The 25,825-nt window shown below is 42.8% G+C and overlaps 1 protein-coding gene across 1 annotated transcript; it reads left to right on the forward strand.

Moving 5' to 3' along the window:
- The first annotated feature begins 11,190 nt into the window (after positions 1–11,190).
- On the forward strand, positions 11,191–18,809 carry SOX8 (SRY-box transcription factor 8). The gene is made up of 3 exons (XM_030211701.1): positions 11,191–12,181; positions 15,300–15,538; positions 16,540–18,809. The coding sequence occupies exons 1-3, from the start codon at positions 11,742–11,744 to the stop codon at positions 17,274–17,276; spliced, it is 1,416 nt and encodes a 471-aa protein (XP_030067561.1). The 5' UTR covers positions 11,191–11,741; the 3' UTR covers positions 17,277–18,809.
- Positions 18,810–25,825: the final 7,016 nt, after the last annotated feature.

The raw sequence follows: 25,825 nt of genomic DNA on the forward strand, positions 1-25,825 counted from the left end.
TCTTGGCACTGTCACAGTCAAGCGATCGGAAAGTAATGAACAGATGACATTGTGAAATGCGCTTCCAACGTGCCAGGACCAGGATTAAGAAAATTGGCCCTGAAACAGCCAAGGTTGAGAAGCGCTACTTTTATCTCTAGTTGTGTCGTTTCTTGTTTCGTAATCAGCTTTTTTGATGTCCTGTTTCATGGTGCGCTTCTGATCCAACTGCCACGGGTTTTCCCATGAAAAGATTCCTTTATTACCATTTGGCATGCATATTTACTCAGCTTCTGACTTTAAACTTCGATCGGGCCATTCGAAAGGCAGAATAAATATGACCAATTTACTAACTAAAAGGCAACTGTTCAGACTAGACGTGCAAAATGTGTCATATATTCACTTCAGGAGGTTTTGTCCATAGGATCAGACAGGAGAAAAAGCTTTGGGGTCCCAAAATAAGAGATTCTTTAGATTGTAAGCTCTTCTGAGCAGGGACCGTCCTTAGTTATTAATTTGCTGCGTAACTCTAGTACCGCTCTAGAAATGTTAAGTAAGATTCAGAATCTAGAGAAACAGACGATGTCAATGAAATATAACCACCAGAAGGTCCCACCCAGTCTGCCCAATTTCCTTTTCTGTTGCAATAGGTACACTTAAGTTCATTTCCAGCTTCGGTTTCTTTTTGACTCCCACCTAATCTTCCTCTCTGCCTGTCCCGGGCTTTACTGGATTCACTTACTGATTTGCCGGTACCATTTCCAGGAGGAGGAGGAGGTTGCATTGCGCATTCAACCCTCTTTCTGGACAGACAGACTGTATTTTCTAGCGTTTCACCTCTGGAAATATGTCTTTGCAGAAAGGATGCCTGGAGCAGCCTCTTTGGGAGGTGACAGAGGCAATCACGGTGGTAGAATTCACGTTTCTGCCAGAACTGTAAATGTACAAATTCCACTAAGTCTTCTCCATGCAGTGCACCTGTCAGGAAGAGCACATTTGCCGTTTCCACCTATTCACCTTTTAGGAACAGTCAATCCCAGGAAATCGTTGAAACTTAAAAGTTATATTTTATTATTACAAAAAAATATTTAGGAAGAAAGAGGTACATAGTAACATAGTAGATGACAGCAGAAAAAGACCTGCACGGTCCACCCAGTCTGCCCAACAAGATAAACTCACATGTGCTACTTTTTGTGTATACCTGACCTTGATTTGTACCTGTCCTTTTCAGGGCACAGACCGTTATGGTAACTCTCCAAGCCCTACAGTTCACCATGAAAAGCTTTATTAAATCATTTATTTATAATTTTTCATTTTACAAGGGCCACTTACAAACAGTAATACAGAAATGACTGCACATTAATACAATATAAGAAGAAAACAATCCCAACTAGATATATGGATTATGTACAATCTTTCTCTTTCTTAGACCACAAAGTGAAGAAAAAAATAGGGAGAGTGAAGTAAGACAAGGAGATCAATTAAACAGCAAACAGAAAAAAAGAAAACATGGTATTAACCTGATTATCCCCAGACATTCATCCAATTCATTATTCCACATTGATCATCTGGTTGGCTTCCTCAAGACCAAATACGGTGTATAGTCAATTCATTTCATTGAGAACAAACCCACAGTCCAGATTTTAGCTAGAAACAATGATAGCGGGATGGGACGACTTCCCTATGAAGAAAGACTAAGGAGGCTAGGGCTTTTCAGCTTGGAGAAGAGACGGCTGAGGGGAGACATGATAGAGGTATATAAAATAATGAGTGGAGTGGAACAGGTGGACGTGAAGCGTCTGTTCACGCTTTCCAAAAATACTAGGGTTAGGGGGCATGTGTAGTTAATTTAAAACAAATCGGACAAAATTTTTCTTCACCCAACGGGTAATTAAACTCTGGAATTTGTTGCCGGAGAACGTGGTGGAGGCGGTTAGCTTGGCAGAGTTTAAAAAGGGGTTAGATGGTTTCCTAAAGAACAAGTCCATAAACCACTACTGAATGGACTTGAGAAAAATCCACAATTCCGGGAATAACATGTATAGAATGTTTGTACATTTGGGAAGCTCGCCAGGTGCCCTTGGCCTGGATTGGCCGGTGTCGTGGACTGGATGCTGGGCTCAATGGACCCTTGGTCTTTTCCCAGTGTGGCATTACTTATGTACTTAATACATCTGATTACATTCTCTCTCTTTTAACATGAAAAGCTTTATTTTGTGATTTTGTGTGATATATGTAACTTTTATGTATTCTGCGCTCTTTACCAGTTTGACTTCCTTATTTGGCTGTCAATGATCCCTTAGCACGTTATCTCTGTGTTATGATATAGTGCTGATGTGATCTGTTTTTTTTTTTACTGTTTTCAGGCCGGTCTTAGCAATTAAGGGGCCCTGTGCAGACCAGTTAGGTGAGGCCCCCCGCCCCACCTAGCCCCACCCCTTGTTGACAAGATGCATTTTAAACATTTTTTTTTATTTAAAATAAAGACAAATCAAGCAAAACTTGTACAGAAAAACTAATTCAAATATGCACAATGCTATCTTAGGAAACCTTTGGGTTTAAAAAGCAAAAGCATGTGCTTGTGAGGACTAGATAAATTAATTAAAACAAATCCACTTAATATGTAATACTTGGTAGCAATAATGAAACAGTAATTGAATATTCACATAGTAAGCAGCCTGAGCCAACAGTCTCGGCAGCCATTTTTAAAGAGCGATGCGGCAACAAGGCATCAGCGCTGGCAGCGGGCAGGAAAGACTGGGGATCTTTCCTGCCCTGAAGACTCCACTACGCCATCAGGGCGGCCTCGGGTATGTGCCGGAAGGGCACCCTGCGGCTCAGGGGAGGGGAGGCAAGGAGTCAGATCGCGGCAGTGGTGGGGAGCAGGAGGGAGCGCCACAGGGCTCCTGGAGGCGCAGGGCCCTGTGTAACCACTCCTCTCACCCCTGCCGAAGACCGGCCCTGACTGTTTTGTTAGTTACGTTTTCTGTAAAACTTCAAACTTTCCAATAAAAATTTATTGGAACTTAACTTGACTCTCCTAACGTTGAGTTGTAATTCTACAGTGTTTATATAGAAGAAAATGTATTAATATTGCTCCCCAGATGGAGGCGTGGCCTAGCGGTTACAGCACCGGTCTTGACATCCCAAAATGCCTAGTTCAATTCCCACTGCTGCTCCTTGTGCTCTTGCAGAACTCACTTAAACCTCCCTTGCCTCAGGTACAAAATTAGATTATAAACCCTCTGGGGACAATGAAATACCCAGTGTGCCTGAAATAATTCACCTCCAGCTACTACTGAAAAAGGTGCAAGCAAAATCTTAATAAATAAACCTTGAGTATTGTGTTCAATTCTGGTCGCTGCACCTCAAAAAAGACATAGTGGAAATGGAAAAGGTGCAGAGAAGGGCGACAAAGATGATACAGGGGATGGGACGACTTCCCTATCAGGTTAGGCTGAAGAGGCTGGGGCTCTTCAGCTTGGAGAAAAGGCGGCTGAGGGGAGATATAATAGAGGTCTATAAGATAATGAGTGGAATGGAACAGGTCGACATGGAGTGTCTGTTTACGCTTTCCAAAAATACTAGGACTAGGGGGCATGCGATGAAGCTGCAGTGTGGTAAATTTAAAACGAATCGTAGGAAATGTTTCTTCACACAACGCACAGTTAAACTCTGGAATTCGCTGCCGGAAAAGGTGGTTAAGGCGGTTAACTTAGCGGACTTCAAAAAAGGGTTGGACGGCTTCCTGGAGGAAAAAGCCATAGAATTTTATTGAATGGACGAGGGAATAATACAGTATTTCTAGGATGGGCGGGACAAATTGCTTGTTCTTTTGGCCGCTGTCGGTGAAAGGGTGCTGGGCTCGATGGTCTGTCCCAGCATGGCAATGCTTATGTACTTATGTAAGTATTGGAGGCTAAGCACCCAGCCAGTAGAGCTTTCAGGATAGCCAAAATGACGTGCACGATGGTGATGTTCATACTGAGGCAGCACAGTCCAGGTTAATCACTCTTGTGCACATTCATTGTGGTCATCCTGAAGGACTGGACTAGTCCCTTCTCACTGATCTCTCACCTGCTCTTTTTAACATTCAGCTTATGTTCGTGAAATTCCCTGCAATTCTCACAGACATCCTTCCCTTAAACAGTTCCCCCCCCCCTCTTTATTTCCAAGGATCCATTCTACATTGGATTTATTAGATTTGGGGCTGATTTATTAATGGGTTGTGCTAGCTTTGCTTCAGTGGACAAATTTTGACTTTGTGCCAGTGTTTTCTCCATTGAAATTAAAGGAACTGGTTGGGTCGATAAAAGCAAAGCCAACCTTTAATAAATCTGCTTCCCATGTTCTATTCCAGTTGTACATCACAGAGCTGTGTCGGAACTGCTTACAACCACTCCTTCACCCTAGGCTTTAGCTCCATGTGATATGCATATGTTCCACTTTCTTGCTATAAATCTGGTAAGGTTGTTTCCTGAAGACAGAGGAGGAGCCACTCTTGGAGCAAACAGTGGACATGGGCTCATTTTTTCCACTATATTTCTTGGAGTGATGAGGGGAAAGAAGAAATTGACCAAAAAATAGGATCTAAATATTTATTGTATATATGGGGAAGAGATGGAGATAGTTTTAATGCAGCTGTAGCTCAAAGTCAGTTACAGCCAGGTACGGTGATGTTTACACTGTACATCTGTACCTGTGGAGATTTTATTTATTTATTTTTGTTACATTTGTACCCCGCACTTTCCCACTCATGGCAAGCTCTATGCGGCTTACATGGGGCAATGGAGGGTTAAGTGACTTGCCCAGAGTCACAAGGAGCTGCCTGTGCCGGGAATCAAACGCAGTTCCTCAGTTCCCCAGGACCAAAGTCCACCACCCTAACCACTAGGCCACTCCTCCACTCCTTGCCAAGATGTAAGAAGCAACACTGGGGCTTCTCAGACCTGTCCTAGTGAAGCCACAACCAGCAAAAATTGCAGAATATTCGCACTGACTATGCGTGAAATTTTTGTATATACTGGAGACCCTGTGGATAAAACCCATAAAAGTGATTAAACAGTGGCCTGCTTTAAACCTTGGAGCTGGGACCCATTCTCCACCATGTCCCACCACCCCATCTCCCCCCCTTCCCTTCACCGTAATAACTCTCTTGAAACCATCGTTGGGAAAACTTAGGCCTCAGCTTACTTTATTAACAATTCCAAATTAGTTAACTTGTACAACTTATCATCCCCCCTTCACCCGAGCTACGTGGGTCCGGCCATGCCATAAACCTGGACCCCCCCCCCCCATCCGCCGATCGCCCTGCCAGCAAATCGGCAATCTCATCTTTCCAAAAATACTAGGACTAGGGGGCATACGATGAAACTACAGTGTAGTAAATTTAAAACAAATCGGAGAAAATTTTTCTTCACCCAACGTGTAATTAAACTCTGGAATTCGTTGCCGGAGAAAGTGGTGAAGGCGGTTAGCTTAGCAGAGTTTAAAAAGGGGTTGGACGGATTCCTAAAGGACAAGTCCATAAACCACTACTAAACGGACTTGGAAAAATCCAAAATTCCAGGAATAACATGTATAGAATGTTTGTACATTTGGGAAGCTTGCCAGGTGCCCTTGGCCTGGATTGGCCGCTGTCGTGGACAGGATGCTGGGCTCGATGGACCCTTGGTCTTTTCCCAGTATGGCATTACTTATGTACTTATGCTCAACCTGAAAAAACAAAACACACATACATCGCCCAACAGCTCATCCCCCTCCCCCCCCCGTCACATGAGGGCGGGTGGGTGGGAAACAGCCTCCGCGGATTGCCAGCACCCTTGTATCCGACGTCTCACTCCTTTATGTCCTCGCCCAGCCCCCACCCCCTTCCCCTCTTCCCAGCCAATCAGAAGCCTGCCCTGCCCCAGGACCCGACTGCATCCTTTGACTTAGCCAAGCCGAGCTGGCCACTCTCCTGCATGACCCCTCTCCCTCCCAGCAGGCCCTAGCGCTGGCTTGAACGGGCCCAGCCCGCGTTTAACTGGGCCCTTCAAGACCAGCTCTAGGGCCTCTCATTCCCTGAGGTTTAATGTTTAAAATGTTATAAGGAACAGAACATTCATTTATCTGCGATATATTCATAAGAATTACCATACTGGGTCAGAGCAATGGTCCATCCAGCCCAGTATCCTGCTTCCAACAGTGGCCAATCCAGGTCACAAGTACCTGGCAAGATCCCAGAACAGTAAAACAGATTTTATGCTGCTTTTCCCAGAAATAAGCAGTGCATTTTCCCAAGTCCATCTAAATAATGGCTTTTTAAAGAAACAGGTTCCAGCTCGGACTTATCCTATGGTTTCTTAAAAATGTCATTTTTGGGCATTCTTTGTGCAAAATCCTTGCATAATTGACCTTTTTTTCTGCAAGCAGCTCTCTTCACAGCATCAGTTTATGAGTATTGTGAGAGAGGAAAATAGCTTTGCAGGTGTCAACTTTGGGCTGAATAATAAGTCTTCCCTATTTTCCTATGTTCAAAAATGTTCTCTGATCTGTGAGCAGTGGCTTTGTTTTTCATTTTAAACTTTCGTCATTTTATTTTGGACCTTTCTGGTTGAACCTCCTCTTAGCTAGCACAAGCGTTGCCTGCATTTTAACAAAGACACTGGGTGATAGGGGACTGAATCGATAAACTACTTATCTTTGTGTGTTTGGGATTACTAAGGGCCTCTTTTACTGAGGTGTAAAATTCTAGTCGCTGCATCTCAAACAAATTATAATGGAATTAGAAAAGTTACAGAGAAGGACGATGAAAATGATAAAGGGGATGGGATGACTTCCCTATGAGGAAATCTAAAGCGGTTAGGGCTCTTCAGGTTGTAGAAAAGACGGCTGAGGGAAGATATGATAGAGGTGTATAAAATAATGAGCAGAGTGGAATAGGTAGATGTGAATCGCTTGTTTACTCTTTCCAAAAATACTAGGACTAGGGGGCATGCGATGAAGCTACAAAGTAGAAAATTTTAAACGAAACGGAAAAAATATTTCTTCACTCAACGTATAATTAAACTCTGGAATTCTTTGCCAGAAAATGTAGTAAAAGCAGTTAGCTTAGCGGGATTTTAAAAAGGTTTGGATAGCTTCCTAAAAGAAAAGTCCATAGACTATTATTAAAATGGACTTGGGGAAAATCCACTGCTTATTTCTGGGATAAGCAGCATAAAATGTATTGTATTGTTTTGGGATCGTGCCAGGTACTTGTGACCTGGATTGGCCACTGTTGGAAACAGGATGCTGGGTTTGATGGACCTTCGGTCTGTCTCAGTATGGCAACACTTATGTACTTATGTACTTGGGATTCTAAATGGAATCTTGCTACTTTTGGGGGTTCTAAATGGAATATTGCTACACTTTGAAATTCTGCATGGAATGTTGCTACTCTTTGGGGTTCTGCCAGGTACTTGTGACCTGGATTGGCCACTGTTGGAAACAGGATGCTGGGCTTGATGGACCTTCGGTCTGTCCTAGTATGGCAATACGTATGTACTTATGTGGGTGCACTAGTGTTTTTTAGCGTGTGTTAATATTTAGGGCACGCGAAATGTTAGAGACACCCATGGCATCTCTAACATTTAGCATGCCCTAAATATTAGCACATGCTAAAAACGCTAACCCGCCTTAGTAAAACACCCCCTATATGAGTAGAAAGGATAATATAATTTACAACTGTAAGGTATTAATAGCTTTCAGTGTGAAAGTATTTGTTTCTGTTAGAAAACAATGAATAAACAGTTCCTAGTTATTGCAATAAATCAAAATGTAGGTAGAAGAAATACTGAAATGTTTATTTTTATTTATAAAAATAAGTATATTACACTTAATGCACTTTGTTGTTTCAAAACAATCAGCAAAATGTAATTAATAAATATGAGTATATCATGGGGAAGAAACAGTGGATCCAAAAAAAGTCCTCTCACAGATGGTGTTTCCTGTGGAGAGATCACCGTCTGTAGGTGTTGGCTTTATATCATAGGGAAGTCACAGAAAGGTAATTTGAATTGACCCACAAAAAATATGGAGAGTGAGTGTGTGTGTGTGTGAGTTCCACTCAAGAGTCAGCACACTCAAGGCCACTTGAAAAACAAACAAAAAAACAACACATATATACAAGAAAATCTGTGTCTTTAAATTACAGGTTCACAAAGGCAAATCCATCTTCCATCATCACAGACACAAGTGTTTAGTTTTTTAAAAACAGTCCTTTATTTAATAGAATATTAGGCGTTAAGGCAGCAAAGCACAATAACCAGTTAAGATGCTAAAAATCGCACCTTATAATTCAGACCACAAAGTGCTACAATTTAACAGAAAACTAAGTAGACAAGCCTATATTCATCAGGTAAAGACCTGCTATGGTGATTTAAGCCTTTAAACGGACCTAACTCTGTGCGTGTTTTTGCATAGTGTACAGGTTATGATAAATAAACCGTGCAACGCAGAGCACAGACAAAAAGCTTGTTCAGCAAACGAGAACTCGCAGGTAAAGCATAAACACACAGGGACTGATATGAGAATGAGAAAATCATGACACCTAAAACAGATGATTAGGCGCCTTTTGCAACTATTACCACAACCCCTTCCACAGAATACAGAGAAAAGTCAATACAAACAGATCATCTTTTAGGAACCCCCCCCCCCCCCCACCATCTTTTTTCTATAAAAAGAATTTAGCTTCCAACTGGCCTAAGAAAAACGATGGGAACTTTAAACATTTACAGTCCAAAAGCTTGGTGTAAATACTTGCATAGTAACCAAAAAGCATAAAACATTTGAACGGTATAAGATTTCAGAACCGTGTGCTTTTTTTAAAACTGGAAAATAGATTTTCACCTCGGTTTTAGTTTAGGTTTTGTTTTTTAATTGCACAGCATAGGCCACAAGGTACAGAATCACATCTGATCTACAAACCGTGGCTCTTCTTGGCGAAATTCTAGGAGCTAATGACACACAGGTCACGAACTTTCTAGCTCAACAGAATCTGTTTTCAGCCATGGATTGAAAAATCTTGTTCCGAGTTTGAAATAAACACTAAGGCATCGTCGGGATCAGAGCAGAAATGCTGCGGTGAGTCCAGACTGCACATCCATTCGCACTGCAGAAAGAAATACACCACTGGCTTAGTTTATTCTTTTGCAGTGACCTCAGCTCCCCCAAGCAGGGTTTAAAAAAACGACGGGTCATACCCAATTCCAATGTTTAAGAACCTTTTAAAGACGCCAAACTTGAATTAAAGTCCTGTGCACGGAGGAGTTCTAACTTCGACGTGTAAACACGTGCAGCAGTTCACAGATTGCAAGCCATTAATCACTATAAGGGGCTATTCCCCTCTCTTTATGGAACTATAATGTTTATTTTCTTCAAATTTTATTAGTTATACTTAACTGAGATCACAGGAGTCACTTTTGCTCGCTCTCCGGAACCTTCCAGGCTGGACACCTCCAGCTGTTTTCTCTTCGGAGGATTGGCAGAGCAAATGTTTGTGATCAGGAGTGGAGTCAATATTTAAAAGCAAATAATTTTCAGTGACTTAACTGTTCTGTGATTTTTGTTTAAAGTGTGACCGACAGCTATAAAATTAGTTTCAAGTACAGAATCCTCCCACTTAAGCCGGTGCCTGCCAAAACTGCAGACGTGCTAATGAACTGTCAATCTGTGTAGAACACACTTAAAGCAGGTCTTTAGCTAATGCAAGTAGATCGCTTCCAGTTCCAGGTGTAAATAATTTTGCTCAGACCATGCACTTTGTCGTAAGTGTTACTAGGTAGTGGTGAAAAAGCAAGCGCGGTTTTGCTCAAAGAAATAAGCCCTGAGTAAGCGATCTCAGTTCAAAAATAAATCCTTTTTTTTTTCTTTTACATGATGTAACATAGTAGATGACGGCAGAAAAAAGAGCTGCACGGTCCTAGTCTGCCCAACAAGATAAACTCATATGTGCTACTTTTTGTGTATACCCTACCTTGATTTGTACATGTGAAGTTTAATTATATGCTTAAATACTGTTTTCAACGTTAAACATGTTGATATGAACATAACTCAAGCACATCCTCAGCCGAGGCCAATCTGATGGTGAGGTTACGTATTTTTCATTTTAAATGCCAGCTTTTTTTTTTTTTATTTGTCTGCTTTCTTGTTGATAATGTCTTCTGTTCATTCAATGTGTGTGTGTGTGGGGGGGGGGAGGAGGTTAAATTATACACCGCCTTGTTTTTACTGTTAAAGAAGGGGTGATAGATCAAGCACAATAAACATATCGGAAAGAACAACACACCCATTACCCATCACAAAACACCTACCAAAAACGTAGCAAACCGCAGTTCCAAACAGAAACTAAACCCGGCTGTCACTAGGACCTCACGGACGCCTCGCTCAAGCCGGCAATTAGAAACAGCTCCCAAAACACAACACAGCATGACAGAGCTGCCATGGATAAGAGAAGAGCACCGCACCGTCTTGGGAGATGTTTAATAAAGATAACAACAACGAAAAATAGGTCCCTTTTTTTTTTGCACTTTCCACATAGGCGTTCTGTTAGAAAATGACGGGTTCATTTAGATGCGCGTTTAGTTACTCCCAGTAGAATTGTGCAGAAATAGCTGTGCAATAAAGCAATGTAAAGCGGCAACAGCGGCCTCTTTTGCTTTCCCCTCTCTGCAGATCTATGCACAGTCCGTCCCTGGCATGAGCTCTGCTGATCGGATCGGAGGACTGTTATGTTCCCCTCTCTGTCCGCCCTGCAGTGCTCAGGCAGCCCAGACAGTCGCATCGCAGCAGCAGCAACACCAAAGACACCGCGAATGAGTTGCCAACCTCGCTTATTTCCCGCTAGCGGGAAACAAAAAAGCGCGAGTGCAATGAAACAGAAGCCCAAACTCGCGGGAAATAAGCAGTTCAGTCAGATCTATACGTCCCTGAGCATCTGCATCTCCGGCGGGGGTGGGGGGTGGGGAGAGTCGCATAGACCAGCGGACGGGACGCGCTCTCGCCCCCTTTAAGAATGGGCGGAGTCGACGTCCGAAGCCCCACCCACCCCATTCTGCTTTGAGAAGAATTCTAATTTGCCCGGGCGACCAATGGGGCGCGCGGGAGTGGGCGGGCCGAGGAAAGCGCTTCTTAAAGAAAGTTGTGAGTGGGAGCAGGGCAGGCTTGAAAAGTTGCTCGGGCGCCCGGAGGGGCAGTTTTGATCTAGTTGAGCCGAGTTGGGGTCTTCCAAGCCTGGATTAGCGATGCCCAGTGCTGAGCTGTAAGTGTCGGCAGAGAAACAGCACTGAGAAGAGCAATCTTCCACTTCTGTACCTGGCACTGAGGGCTGCAGCCTGACTCCACCTGGCACCTTCCCATCTCCAGTCTGCCTCTGCCTGGCACTGTGCTGCAGCCTGATCCCGCCTGGCATCTTCCCATTTGCTCGGACTCTGCCTGGCACTGAGTGTTACGGCCTGATTCTACCTAGTGCCTTTCCATCTGCAGCCTGACCTTGCCAGGGCAGCTTCCAGTTTACAGTGGCATCATCTTCCAGTCTCCACTCCGACACCCTGGCACGGTGGCATCTTCCTGCTGACTCTGACTGATACAAACTGGCTTGACCTTTCGACCCGGACTTAGCTGAGATTCCCAGCACTTTAAGGACTTTTTACCCTTCTGCAGAAGGAATTTTGGCCTCTGGGAACCTTTTCCGTTTTATTGCGCGCATAAAGACTTGTTTTACGCGTCTTTGCCGACCTCCAATGCTGAACATGAGCGAGGAGCAGCAGGAGGAGGCGGCGCTGGCGGTTCCCTGCAGCCCAACGGGCAGCAGCAGCTCTTTGTCCCACGCCGACTCGGACTCGGATTCTCCCTTGTCCCCGGCCGGTTCGGAGGGTCGAGGCTCTCAGCGCCAGTCCGCTGGCACCGGCATGCAGCTTCTGTCCAAGGTCGATCCGGAGGTGGTGGACGAGCGCTTCCCCGCCTGCATCCGCGATGCAGTGTCCCAGGTGCTGAAGGGCTACGACTGGAGCCTGGTGCCCATGCCGGTGCGGGGCAACGGGTCCCTGAAGGCCAAGCCGCATGTCAAGAGACCGATGAACGCCTTCATGGTGTGGGCACAGGCTGCTCGCAGGAAGCTGGCTGACCAGTACCCGCATCTGCACAACGCTGAGCTCAGCAAGACGCTGGGCAAGCTCTGGCGGTGAGTGCCAGTCCTGGGCTCTGCCTGCAGAGGGGAAGGGAATAATGATACCCTGTCTCGGTGTGTTTGGAAACTGGGGGAGGGAGTGGCATAATTCTGCCCAAGGAGCCCGTATAGGGGAGACCCAAAAATGGGGGAGTCGCTTGCAGTTGGTTGTAGGTCTACTGAGATGGCCTTCCCCAACTCTGAGTGACTTTTCAAAACTATTAATGGGGGCCCACAATTTGAAATGGCATTGACCAGGTTGTCTACTGAAAAGTACTAAGGTTTCCAAGATGGTATTAACATATTAGTACATTATTAACATTTTTACTTCTGGTAGTATGATTGTAGTAAAGAATTCGTAGCCAGAGAATGTTGTAAAGGCGGTTAGCTTAGTGGGGTTTAAAAAAGGTCTGGACTGCTTCCTAAAGGAAAAGTCCATAGATCATTATTAAATGGACTTGTGGAAAATCCACAATTTCTGGGATAAGCAGCATAAAAACTATTGAACTTTTTCGGGATCTTGCCAAGTATTTGTGACCTGAATTGGCCACTGTTGGAAACAGGATACTGGGCTTGATGGACCCTTGGTCTGTCCCAGTGTGGCAATTCTTATGTATTTATGGACTATTTTTTTATCTGACTCCTTTTGGGTTTTATTAATCATAGCGATTTGGCTAGGAATTGGATTAGTGAATAATTATCCCCAAATGATATTTGTATTTATTAAACAGTAAGGGAATCTCTTCCCCCCCTATGCCTGGGGAATCTGCCTCCTTTCCATCCAAAATACCCGCCGGATCCATTGAAGTGCAATCAGAAAAGAATTGAGTGTGTGCGACAGAAATAACCAAGCGACGTGTGTTTGCTTTTACATTAATCTGCTGCGCTGTAATCAGATGCAGGAGGGATACGTGAAGAACAGAGTTGAGAAAAGTCAGATTAAAGGAAAGAGTTACCGTAATAGTTTGAAGAATAGCTGAGTAATGGGATGAAGTGAGAGCTGCCACCTAACCCCGGTCTTGCTTGGGGTCAGTGAAACTACTATATAGCTAGATAATGAATATTGTATACCGTGAGGAGGACACCGAGACTAAATGGTATTTTTAAACCCGCAGTAGGGTTTTTAGATGTTGTTATCCTTTATCCGTTTTTGGTCGTCCGCTTTGAGTTTTTTATGTAGGAAGAAATCTTTGTGAGCTGGAGCTCGTAGTCCAATATAATACAAGAGAAAAAAAGTGTGTGTGTGTGTGTGGGGGGGGGGGGGGGGGGTTATTAAGGGCAATACAGTTTTACTGGCTTAAATTGAGAAACAACCTTTTATGCACCATTTAAAATTATGATAGGAGATGCAAAAAGGGATTTGCATTAGCAGAAGTTATTTATTTTTATTTGTTACATTTGTATCCCACATTTTCCCACCTATTTGTAGGCTCAATGTGGCTTACAAGTTATACATTTGTGAGCTGTAACATCAACCCGTAAAGCCTTTAACCGTTTCTCCTGTCCATTGGTGCCTATTTCACCCACACTCAGGGGTGTGCTGGTAAATTGTTAACAGGGGGGCTCTCTCTCGCCAGCAAAGTAAAAGAGAATTCAGGAGGGGCCCAAGCCCACATTTTGGGATCCATTTGTTAAAGTGGCCATGGAGAACCGGCTCCCAAAATTCTTAAAAACTTAACAAACGGCTCTCGCGAGCCTGCTCCAGCACACCACTGCGCCACACTCCTCATTTTGAATTATAATTTTTTAAATTAAAATCTATCTAGAGCAGGGAACGTGTCATACTCCTTAACTTTTTTTTTTCAGGTTTTGAGTTTGTTTTTAAGATGCTGCTGTGATCATAAAAACACAGGGGAAACGATGAGAAGGATTCTAACAAGGAGTCCCCCCCCTTCCTTTCTCTTGCTTATTATTGGATTCCCTTTTCCTGTCATGTTTTGTGTATTCTTTCTCCCTGTTACTTTGCCTGGTTTCATTGTTCTGGTTTTGAATGCAGCCTCTTTGCTATCCTGACTTTTTAAAGTTCCTTCTCTAGTTATTTGTGGTTTTGGTATGACTGTATTGAACCCGCTTGGATTTGCCAGTTAAACTAGCTGGTATAGCAAATCTAAATAAACATAAACACTTGAAAATCCTAATTAGGCATACGGTACAAATTGACCAGGTAGCTTAGATTGCAGTAGATAGTTCATATTTAAAAGCACGGAAGGTTTTAGTTCGCATGTTCAAAAGTGCATGAAAGTTAGGAATGACTTTAGATAAACGTTTTAGCCAAAGGGCTGGCAGTTTGGAGATACTAGGAGCAAAATAATTTGAATTCTTTTGCAATTCACTTTTAGTAATTATGATCCTCGGGTATGATTTGCACATATGAGTGAAATTCCAGCACCCCAGAGTTTTTTTTTTAATTTTTTTTTTACTAAGCGTGGTGCGTAGTGTTTTTTCTCCCTGCGTTACATCTCCAGAGGTCTGACTGTCTGCTATGTCTGCCTGAATGGATTCACTAATTCTTATTTAATGTTTAAAATAACTTTCCATTATTACCTCATTCAAATTACTCCTCCCCTTTTCCAGATTAATTTTTATTCTATGCTTGGCACTTTAAATTGGGCCTGTTTACGGCTTATAAAAAACATGTGCAAATTAGATTTTCACAGTTAAATGTTACGTAGATGTCTTTTAAAGGCCCATGCCATCATTTCAGACAATTGGGATCCTTTTAATCTATTTTGTATATTTGGTTTGAAGTAATTTTACTTCTAACTTTCTGCTGCTAAATAGCAGATAAGCCATTAAAGTGCACAAGGCTTTATTACTGCTAATTATTGATTAATTAATAGGCCAAATTCTAAACTACATGTGCAAACAGTTTTCTAATGACATCTGCCTATATGGTTGCGGAATATTATAGTAAACTGTCTAATTCCGTACAGAGCTACAAATTCCTACTCTCTCGTTATTTGGGGGTATTTTTCTAACATGTTTTCTCTGGTTTGCTGGAGAGATTTGAATATAGTTTATAGAGGAATCTGGGTACAAGGATCACCAGGACCAGCTGCAAATAATTGAACTATGTAATGTATATATTAAAAGCATATGTGCATGCCTGTTTTTTTTTTTCTTTTTTAATTAGTTTGTTGAGTGAAAGCGAGAAACGACCCTTTGTGGAAGAGGCCGAGCGGCTGAGGGTTCAACATAAGAAGGATCACCCGGATTATAAATACCAGCCACGCAGGAGGAAGAGCGTGAAGACTGGTCAGAGCGACTCGGATTCGGGAGCAGAGCTCAGCCATCACCAGGGGAATCAGACCTACAAGACAGACAGTGGGCTAGGAGGCATGGGAGAAACCCACCATCACAGCGATCACGCAGGTAAAAAAAAAAAAAACCTCTGCTTTCAACCGTCTATAGCAATAATTAACAGAAATGGCACAGTTATAACTGATAATTCATTTTTCACTATTTGGAAATGCTTTTTAGGCATCGCTTTGTGAAAGAAGACTTCAGCTTTTTGTACAGGATAGTTGCATCTACGCAGGCACAAAATAACACACCTTCACCCGTACAAATGGGCTCAGTAACCCTCACAGTACATACATTTTCACCTGCCTACTGATTTTCAGAGGTTTAGCACTGCTGCTTCTGGAATGGGGGGCTATGGCAGATCATCACTGACCAATCAGTTATGATCAAAGACAGTCCGTATTTTCACATTCTATGATGTCACAAAGGCTCTCTGTTGCTGACCCAGTCACCAGGGTCGTACTTCAAACATAATAGTTATTCATTATCTAAAGTTGTTACTTTTTATGCTAATTTATGGTTGTGGTGTTTGTTTAGAAAACCATGAGTGACAGTAATCATTTTGCTGTATGTACAAGTGGGTTTAGAATGACTTAAAACTGTTTTTAACAGTTAAGTCTGAGGATACAATTACGACTGGGGTAATGGATCCTAACATGGTATTTTAAAATAATTATGTAGCCACAATTTGATCTAGGAAAGTATTGGCAGATTCAGGATTGTTGCTAATATTGAGGAATCTTTCCGGAAGTTTCTTTCTTGGGTTAGGGCTGTTGGACTTCTTTAAGCCTGTATAGTTTTCATTTGATGTCTCATAAGTTTGAAACATAAGAAAAGTACATTTTACTCCCTTTTCCGATAATGATGGCAAGTCTTTTATGCAATAATATAACCACAAGATGGCAAAAAAAAAAAAAAAACAGGCATCTGTTTGGGATCAGCATATTTTCCTGATAGAGCAATAGAATTTGGTTTTGTAGGTAATGAAGATAATCTGAATCAAATTACGTTTTCCAAATAAAATCTGCATTCTTGATCTAGAACTCATATTTTTTTTTTCTTGCCTCTAGGTCAGACCCATGGACCTCCCACACCACCTACCACCCCTAAAACAGATCTTCATCGAAGCAAGCAAGAGCTGAAACATGAAGGCCGCCGCCTAGGGGACAGCAGTCGCCAGAACATTGACTTCAGCAATGTTGACATCTCTGAACTGAGCAGTGAGGTCATTGGCACCATAGAAACCTTTGATGTACATGAATTTGACCAGTATTTGCCACTAAATGGCCATGCAGTGCTTCCGTCTGACCCCAACCAGAATACCTCTGCTGGGTCTTATGCCACACCTTATTCTCATTCTGCTGGTGGCAACAGTGCAGCAGCTTCTGTATGGACTCACAAAAGCCCATCTTCGGTATCCTCGTCCTCATCCAATGAGTCGGTTCAACAGAGGCCACATATTAAGACAGAGCAGCTCAGCCCCAGTCATTACAGTGACCAGTCACATGGATCACCAGCTCATTCCGATTACGGGTCCTACAGTACTCAAGCTTGTGCCTCAGTAGTGCCCAGTGCATCAACCGCAGCCTCTTTCTCCAGCTCCCAGTGTGACTATACGGACCTCCAGAGTTCCAACTACTACAGTCCTTATTCTGGCTACCCCTCGAGCATTTATCAGTACCCATATTTCCACTCCTCAAGACGCCCTTACGCCACACCCATCCTGAATGGGTTGTCCATTCCGCCATCTCACAGTCCCACCGCCAACTGGGACCAGCCAGTCTACACAACCCTGACAAGACCTTAAAGAGCAAGATCCAGAAGGAACGTTTTGCAATCAAAAGACTTTGACGTCTTCCAGTTGATCTGCACTAATGAAGGAAAGAGGGATGTAGAAAGCATGAGCTGGTTTCCCGTAAGTGCCTGCTGACCCACTGGGGACACTGTTCTAGGATATTAATTTGTTCAGACATCACCATACTTTAGAAAAGTGTCTATTTTCTATTTTTTTTTTTTAAGGACTGATAACTTTTTGATAAAATGAAGGATGCACATTTGAATCCTCTGTGAGGACTAAAATGATCACAGATTAAAAAAATAAAAAATTTGCACCGATTTTCCAAGTTTCTAAAATGAAAGACGAGAATGGAAAAGTTCAGACTTTGACAGTCTTGCGTTGTGAAGTATAAACCATCCTTGAAGATAAAGGATGGGAGAAGGGTTGCTCTTCCAGCCATTTTGTTTAGCAGTTGCATGTGAACACGCGAGTCTTTTGGGGACCAAGGCCCCCCTTTTACAAAGCCGTGCAGCGGTTACGTCGACACAGCCTGTTCACTTTGAACGGGCTGTGTCGGCAACGTCATGTGGCTTAGTAAACAGGGGAGGTAAAGGTATTTGTGTTATTCAAGAGTTTCAAGCAAGGTTTGACTATAATTAACTTTTTGGGGTGTTAAAGTGTTTTGATTTTTATTAAATCTGATAAATGTGTATTTATGTTCTGTATTACTTTGTCTTTAATGAAGTAATTTGTGCAAAATAGAAAAATGTAGAATTAAAACGAAATCTCAAATCTGGAAAAGTGGAGATGGTACCGTTCAAGCACTGTCACATACTTTTAACCAATTTGAAGGATGAGTGTGGATAAGAACTGATGAATTTCTGAGCAGATAGGATAGCGACGGGTAAAGCAAAGAATGGTAGTGTTACAGATGGTTAAAAGTGAATAGCTACCAGTAAATACTGGCTACAAATTCAGTGCCAAGGGAGGCCACGGTGAGACGGCAGAAATAGGTAAAGCTGAACGAGAAAGTATGGCTGATTTTTTTTCTATGCACTTAATAGAATTTTGCAACTCCAGGTAGATGAGAGAAAGGTGTGAATGGAGAAATCTCTCAAGATTGTAAAGGTGGTTTTGTACGCCACTTGCATTTTGGCTACCAGGGACCAGAGTTTACCCCTCAAGCTGTGAAACTAAAACCTTCTCCACTTAATTTTTTAGACCCTTAGCTATAGACTAATGTTTGACCTGATGTATTTCTTTCGTTGTATGCTGAGCATATAATAACTTCATCTATTTTATGGTAACTTGTGCCTTGAAAAGTTTTGTAAATCTTAAAATACATTTAGATGTTACTATCCGTTAGTCTTTTCTATGTTTCTTACTATTTTCTAAAATTTATTTTTGGCAGTTTTCTTGATTCTTCCCCCTCTCCCCACAAGTTGCAACAAATTCCCTTTTTTAACGCAATCTATTTTTCTTATAATGTTTGAAATATTTCAGCTGTAACTTAAACCTATCCCTGTTTTGCTAGTTTCTGACTAAGCAGTGCTAACTTTTGTACAGATAAATTTGATAAAATTAAAAAAATGCTTTTTATCAATCCTGCCATGTGCATTCCTTTTATGTATGAGAAGGCAATTTAGAATGGTTGCATGGAATGTCTGAAAGGATCAAGGGGGCAGGAGCAGGACCTCAGCCAATTTACCTGATAGCAAAGCAAAAAACAGGTTTGCAGCTGTTGGGATCTGCCTTGCAGGAATTTTTGGAACTGATCACTCTAAAACAGGGGAAACTCAGTGATGCCTAGAGCCAGATGCCACTTGGGTACCCCGGAAGCAGGGCTTTTTTGAGGGGGGGTACTTGGAGGTACTGAGTACCAGCACCTTTTTCATTGTCTGCTAAAATTGACCCGTGGGCCCCAAGTTTTAATGAAAGAACTCAGGCTGTACACACCAGTTCTGCCTTGTCATAGATTCTGCGACCGGTTGCAGGGGGCCTGGCTATTGTGGGGTGGGTCCTTCAGTGATCATCCCACCCCAGAAAGGTGGCCTGGAATTTGAGTACCGGCACCTTTTTTGCTAGAAAAAACACACTGACTGACAGTAGGCAGTATTCTCTAAGGGGCCTCTTTAGTAAGCTGCGGAAAAAGGGGCCCTGCGCTAGCGTTGGCTGTTGTTTCTGCTGTGCGCCAGGGCCCCGTTTACTGCAATGGGTAAAAAGCGCCAAAAAAGAAATTTGCACTTGCCACGTGCCTCATTTTGGAAAGAGGCACTTCCTGCCACCCATTGAGGTGGCGGTAAGGGCTCCTGCGCTAACCTGGCAGTGCGCGGCACTGCCCGTGTAACCCCCTGGGAAAAAATATTTTCTAAATATTTCTGTTAGCGCCAGAAATGCTGCACAATGGGGGGTGGAGCTACAGCCGGCACCCGTGTTGGGCCGGCGGTAGTTCTGGGTTTCTACGGGGCAACCCTTTAGTTAAAGGGCCCCTAAGTGTCATAGCGCCTAATCACGAGGGGGGGGGGGTGTACTCGTAGGCAGAGCATGGGTGAATAATGGATGTGTCTCCCGGGAAATTCGGTAAATGGCGCTTTAAGATTTGTGCACCAATTTGGCCACACAACTTAATTGAACAAGCCGATTTAGTGCTGATAATTACCAATTATCAGCACTAATTGGCAACAATTAGGATTTATGCGCATGTCCGATTCTATAATGGAATATACCTACATCCTATTGCACGTAACAATTTGGGGCTGTGTTTAGGGGTTTTTTCCCAGATTTTAATTGTGTTGATATAGAATTACATTTATGCGTTCCTAACATAGGCGCACGTATTTACGCCCGCTTGTACAATGTACAACGTGCAGGACATCAGAAACAGTCAGAATGAAGCCTTGCCGGGGAAGAAGAGGACCTCGGCTGGCTGGGGATGGGGTCCCCTGCCAGCAAAGGTAGGCGACGGCGGCGGAGGGGGAAGATGGGGGGGGGGGTGTCAAAGTTGTTGGTGGTGGTGGTGGCGGGGGGGGGGGTGGGTGGGTCGGAAATGGCATGGGGGGTTGGCGGCGCCGGGGGGGGGGGGGCTAAAATGTGCCCCCTCACCTCGGGCTCTGGACCCCCCCCTCCTGCCGAAGTCTGGCTATGCCCCTGCTATAACCATGCCCCCTTTTCAACTGTGCACACCATACTACAGAATATGCTTAGTGAGGTTTGCATGTAAATTGTAATTAATGCCAATTTGTGCTGATAATTACTTGTTAACATCCAATTGACAGCGCTCATTATCTGGTTAACCAATTAAGTTACACGCATTGTTATAGAATACGCTTCAATTTCCACACAGAAATGAAGGCGCGATATATAGAATTTGAGGGTTAGTGTACACTAATTCTGTTAGTATCCGCTAAGCTTCGTAAAAGGACCCTGGAGTGACCTGCCCACGGTCACAAGGAGTTGTCAGTGGGAGACATGGGATTGAACCCCGAATTCCAGCCTAGGAGGTACTGTCAATTCAGTGCTTCCTGCGTCCAGGCAATATATCTGGGAAATAGACTGTGGCTTCCTTGCAAGTGAGAAATGACCTTAACAAAAGTCTAAAAGGAAGTTTGGAAACTGATAATTTTCCTCTGTTTGTATGCAGAAGTGTCAACGAAGCAGTGCACTATTGTGAAAAAATTTTCGTAGTCTGCTTCATGTGCAAAAAAAGCTCATAAATGTACGTTACTGCTAATAGTGCTCTGTGTTCTCCATTTTATTAATTGGGATTTATTAATCACCTTTTTGAACAGATTCACCTAAGGCGGTACAGTTTAACATAAAGCTTACAATTTTATTAACAGCATAACAATAGTAAAATGATCAAATATAAACATAACAAATGAGGTAACTTGGAAATATGATGTCAGTACAATACAAACAATACCATAATAGACAGTATGGCAGAATACTCAAATAACAAATATAATACAATGTCAACTTAATACCAAAGAAACACCTAATAAGCAACACAACAGAACATTCAAATAACATAGATATGATGTAAATGTTTTTCTATCTAGCTGAGGGGCCAAGTGCAGATACATAGATGGGGACAAGACGGATAGTTCAGAGTCAATTGAGATAAACAGATGGGTGGCTAAACTTAAGGGAAAATCTTTGTACAATTAAAGAAGATATGAGGAACTGGTCTAAGTTACAGGGTGTGTAGTAAGCTAGTCCAGATGCAGAATCTGTGTATGGTCAGTCAGCCACCCTATGTATTAAAGGCATGGGAGAAGAGATAGGCTTTCACTTGCTTCCTGAATTAGACGTAATCTCGAGTTATACTTAGCCAAGAGTAAATTTCAGAGCATGGGGGCTACTCCTGAGAAGGCTCGCTGGTGGGTATCACATCGTACAATTTCTTTTGATGAAGGTACAGATAGTGATGATCCTTGAGAGTACCTTACTACTACTACTACTATTAAACATTTCTATAGCGCTACTAGACGTACACAGCGCTGTGTAAAGGGTTAACTTATTCTCTAAGTACTCTGGCCTATTCTGTCTGAGGACCTTGAAAATCAAACACGGGGGTTTTAGCACAAGCAGCAAACATGGAGAATGTTTTTATCGCTTTGAAAATTGTTAACTTTTGTAATTATATGCCTGTGCAATTTTATGTAAATGAATAGTTAATGAGTTACTGTGATGTAAAATTATGCAAAATCAGCTCATTGATCATCAACTGGAAGTAAACCTATATGCAAATTTGCTACACAAAACTTGTTTTTTTTTTTTGGTATCCACAGGCAAGACTGAAGGGGAAGGCAAGGATCCTTCCTAAGAGTTTGGAGATGCCGGGAAGTGGGTGAGAGGGAGTTTGACCAGAGAACCACAATGGCATCATGAGATAAGGCTCCTCTGTGGCCCAGTTTCTTGGTGTCTTCAACATTTGGGGTGGGGGTGGGGTTAATTCTCTACAGGTCACCTAAAGTTAGGTGCTGGGATGATCTGCAAATTCTGTGTGTAACTGCCGTTATAGAATACTAGTATAAGTCCGCTATTACGCACCTAACTTTGGAGCCCTTTTACTAAGCTGCGGTAAAAGAGGGTTTGCGCTAGCATTAGCTTGTATATTTGATGTGCGCTGAGGTAGGTATTTGTGACCTGGATTGGCCACTGTTGGAAACAGGATGCTGGGCTCGATGGACCTTTGGTCTTTCCCAGTATGGCAATACTTATGTACTTACGCAGTGGGTAAAAGGCTGTCTTTTCTTCTGGAAAAGAAATGGCCGTGCAGTAAGTGAACCATTATACTGTGCGGCCATTTTCAGGGGGGGAGCCCTTTCCTGCCACCTATTGAAGTGGCGGTAAGGGCTCCTGTGCTAACCCGATGGTAACCACCGCTGGGTAAGGAAATATTTTTGTAGCGCCACAAACGACACAAGCTGGGAGTGGAAATTACCGCTGGGTTCCTGCGATAGCCCAGTGGTGGTCCCTGTTTGGTATGTGATAAGCCTGCAGTGGGCTTACTGTTGCTTAGTAAAAGGGCCCCTTTGGGCGTAAGCAGTTACGTTACCTCAATAGCTGGTGTAAATGTTCACACATTCCTGCAGTCACTTAGTATTCTAGAACCCATGTGCATAAGAACTGGCCACACCCCTGACCCGCCCATGCTCCTCCCATGTACACGCCCCCTTGTATTTGTACACTATGGAATTTGCACACTCAATTTCTAGATTCCCGACTAAGGGCAGTCACATGCATAAGTACTAATTAGTTCCAATTAGCACCAATTTACAGCAATTACTGCCAATTCTAATTAGCAGATCATTATTGAATTAAGCTTCTGTGTCTGTTTATGTTTCCGTGTGCAATTGTCACTAGTCTATAACCTGCATGTTCAAATTTACACAGTAAGGATGGAATTCTATAGGTGCTAATTCCTTGACCAACTTTCAGCACAGAAACACATTCTAAGGATGCAAGGTGCTGACGCGGCAGATTGGTGTGGAAATATTGGTGCAGAAATACGATGACGCCCAAGTATATCTGCACATAGCTCCAAAGGGACATTCCCATCAGATGGCCGTGGGTGGGTCAGGCATTCCAGAAAATTGAGCGCAATATTATTGAATACCTTAGAAGCGTGGCCAGCTTGTGTGCCGGAATGTACACCTGGTTTCAGGTGGTGTAAGTCCCTGCAGCCAAAGCTGGGCATGGAATTTGGCTCCCAAGAACACTATTCTCTAAAGAGTGCTCTTGCCAGGGCCACTTACTAAATCCGTCCCTTAGCGTAATGAGCTTTCATCCCAGAGCACCGTTTAGACGGCATCGCTGGGTGCCACTTACCGAATCTGGCCCTTAACATAAAATTGTGTGACATGTTTATAGAATGGGGAGTGGGGTAGATGGTCTAGAAAGCTGTGCTATCTCTTCCGAAATCTGGGCTTGAAACAACATCTCAGTGCAGTGTAGTTACTTTTTTAGGTTTTATCAGCCCACCTTACTATTTTCCTACCAGACTCATCATGCAAGAAATCCTAAATCGTGTACAGAAAAATGAGCATTTAGGGTAATATTGAGTTTCCCTCCACATTTGTATCATTCTTTCTGCCCACGACTGGGTACTATAATCTTTCATTATACGAGTCTCGCCTGAGTGAGAGATGTGTGTGCTGGAAGGTAGCCGAAACGAGAAACAGTTGGCCCGCTGGCCTTTTAATTTGAGAAAACTAATGTGCCTTAGTTCTACATAAGATGTCACATACCGTGTTTAGCTCTTGGTTTCAGTCATTGATTTGTTCTATAGGGTGGTGACTGAAAGCAGATGCCTTTTGTTAATAAGTGGTGGCAAGTATAGATTTCATTGTCAGTTTTTGGCTATATAATATGCTACCTGTCACCTTTTGACTGCCTTGGAGTGGAGAGTAGCCTAGTGGTTAGTGCAGTGGACCTTGATCCTGGGGAACTGAGTTCGATTCCCACTGCAGCTCCTTGTGACTCTGGGCAAGTCACTTAACCCTCCATTGCCCCTGGTACAAAATAAGTACCTGAATATATGTAAACCGCTTTGAATGTAGTTGCAAAAACCTCAGAAAGGTGGTATATGAAGTCCCATTTCCCTTTCCCTTACAGTTCATGGTGACAGAGAACTTTTCATTACTTCTAGATTTCTTACAAGATGATACCCCTCAGTTGTCAAAAAAGATGTCCCTGCGAACAGCTATTATGAACAAGTATCAGCAACTCTATTGGAGGTGACAGTAATGATGCTGCATTCATATTGGCTGATAAAACAGCGCTTTTCAATAGGACGCTTCTCACAGCAGAATACAATTTTTCTACATTCTTAGGGCTGAAATATATTAAAAAAAATGTTTTATTTGATATGTTGCCTATTAAGAGTCATGCAGAAATGATTCACAGTTTTATAGCCCAGGGATTGAGTGGCCATCACAGAGCAAAATATCCCTCACAGCAACCAAGCAGGACACCTTTCTTGGGTATAGCCTGGGTATATATAAATCTACGTATGTCCGTTTACGCCTATAAAAACCTGGTCTAAATCCTATGCCTCTTTTAAGCTATGCGCAGTTACTTTGAACTGTGTGCTTTGCAATGTAGGCGCAGTTCTTTATAGAACATGCTTAGTGATTTCCGTGCATAAATTGTAATTATTGCCAATTAGTGCTCATTATTGCTTAAGTGCTGTTAAAAACGCTAATTACCTTGTGACGCCAATTAAGTCACATGCGTATCTCCACGCGGAATCTAGGTGCCATGTATAGAATCCAGGGGAAAAGGGGAAATTTTCTATTATATCTTTTTCAGGCTAATGTTAGCGTGTGACCCTTTAAAAAAAGTATTTAACCACCTCCTATTGAAGAATCACTAAAAGCTCCTGCATTAAGGACACGCTACAAGCTACCAGTTAGTGTGGCGGTAACGTTAGTGCATTAGCTGATTAGCGCAGCTGTCTCCGTTCTCTGCTTCGACACGCCCCCCTAAAAAGTACAAATAAATAAATAAATAAATAGTGTGCGTTTATCATTTTCAGATGATAAAACTAACACAGAACACTTTAGGGTACACGGAACCAAGAACCCTCAGGACTGTTGGACAGAGTGAACACCGAGAGATGGGGATAATGGTGTGTGTGTGTGTGTGTCTGGGGGGGGGGGGGGTGCGAATGAAACTGAACAGCGGAGTCTGAGGCTAAGAGGGTGAGAGAATGACAAATGGCACCTGGAAAAGTCAGTGGCGAGAGCACAGAGAGAATGACAGAAAGCAGGGCCTGACACGGGGCAGCACTTTTTGCTCCAGATTGGAAGGAAGAGGTAGGACGTCCTGTCTCATTGTAAAGGAGGGAAACAACCATCTCATAATTAATTAATTAATTTTGCCATAGTATTTTTCTACTTGTTCAAGTATTTAAAACTTTATTTAAATAAATAAGTATTTTTATTTAAATTTCCGCCACCCTAGTTGCAAAGGTCTCAAGTACAAATCAATTCATGGATCCAGTTTCAAATTTATAGGCACAAGACTCTGGAATGTACTCCCAAAAACCCTGAGGACTACATACGACCACCTCA

Source organism: Microcaecilia unicolor, chromosome 8 (assembly GCF_901765095.1).
Source record: "Microcaecilia unicolor chromosome 8, aMicUni1.1, whole genome shotgun sequence".
Taxonomy (NCBI): domain Eukaryota; kingdom Metazoa; phylum Chordata; class Amphibia; order Gymnophiona; family Siphonopidae; genus Microcaecilia; species Microcaecilia unicolor.

What these genes read in the sequence shown, in the direction of transcription:
- SOX8 (XM_030211701.1), top strand. Translation starts at nt 11,742, where the DNA reads ATGCTGAACATGAGCGAGGAGCAGCAGGAGGAGGCGGCGCTGGCGGTT. An exon ending in ACGCTGGGCAAGCTCTGGCG is followed by an intron (nt 12,182 to 15,299) that starts GTGAGTGCCAGT and finishes TTTTTTAATTAG; the next exon opens with TTTGTTGAGTGAAAGCGAGA. An exon ending in CCATCACAGCGATCACGCAG is followed by an intron (nt 15,539 to 16,539) that starts GTAAAAAAAAAA and finishes TCTTGCCTCTAG; the next exon opens with GTCAGACCCATGGACCTCCC.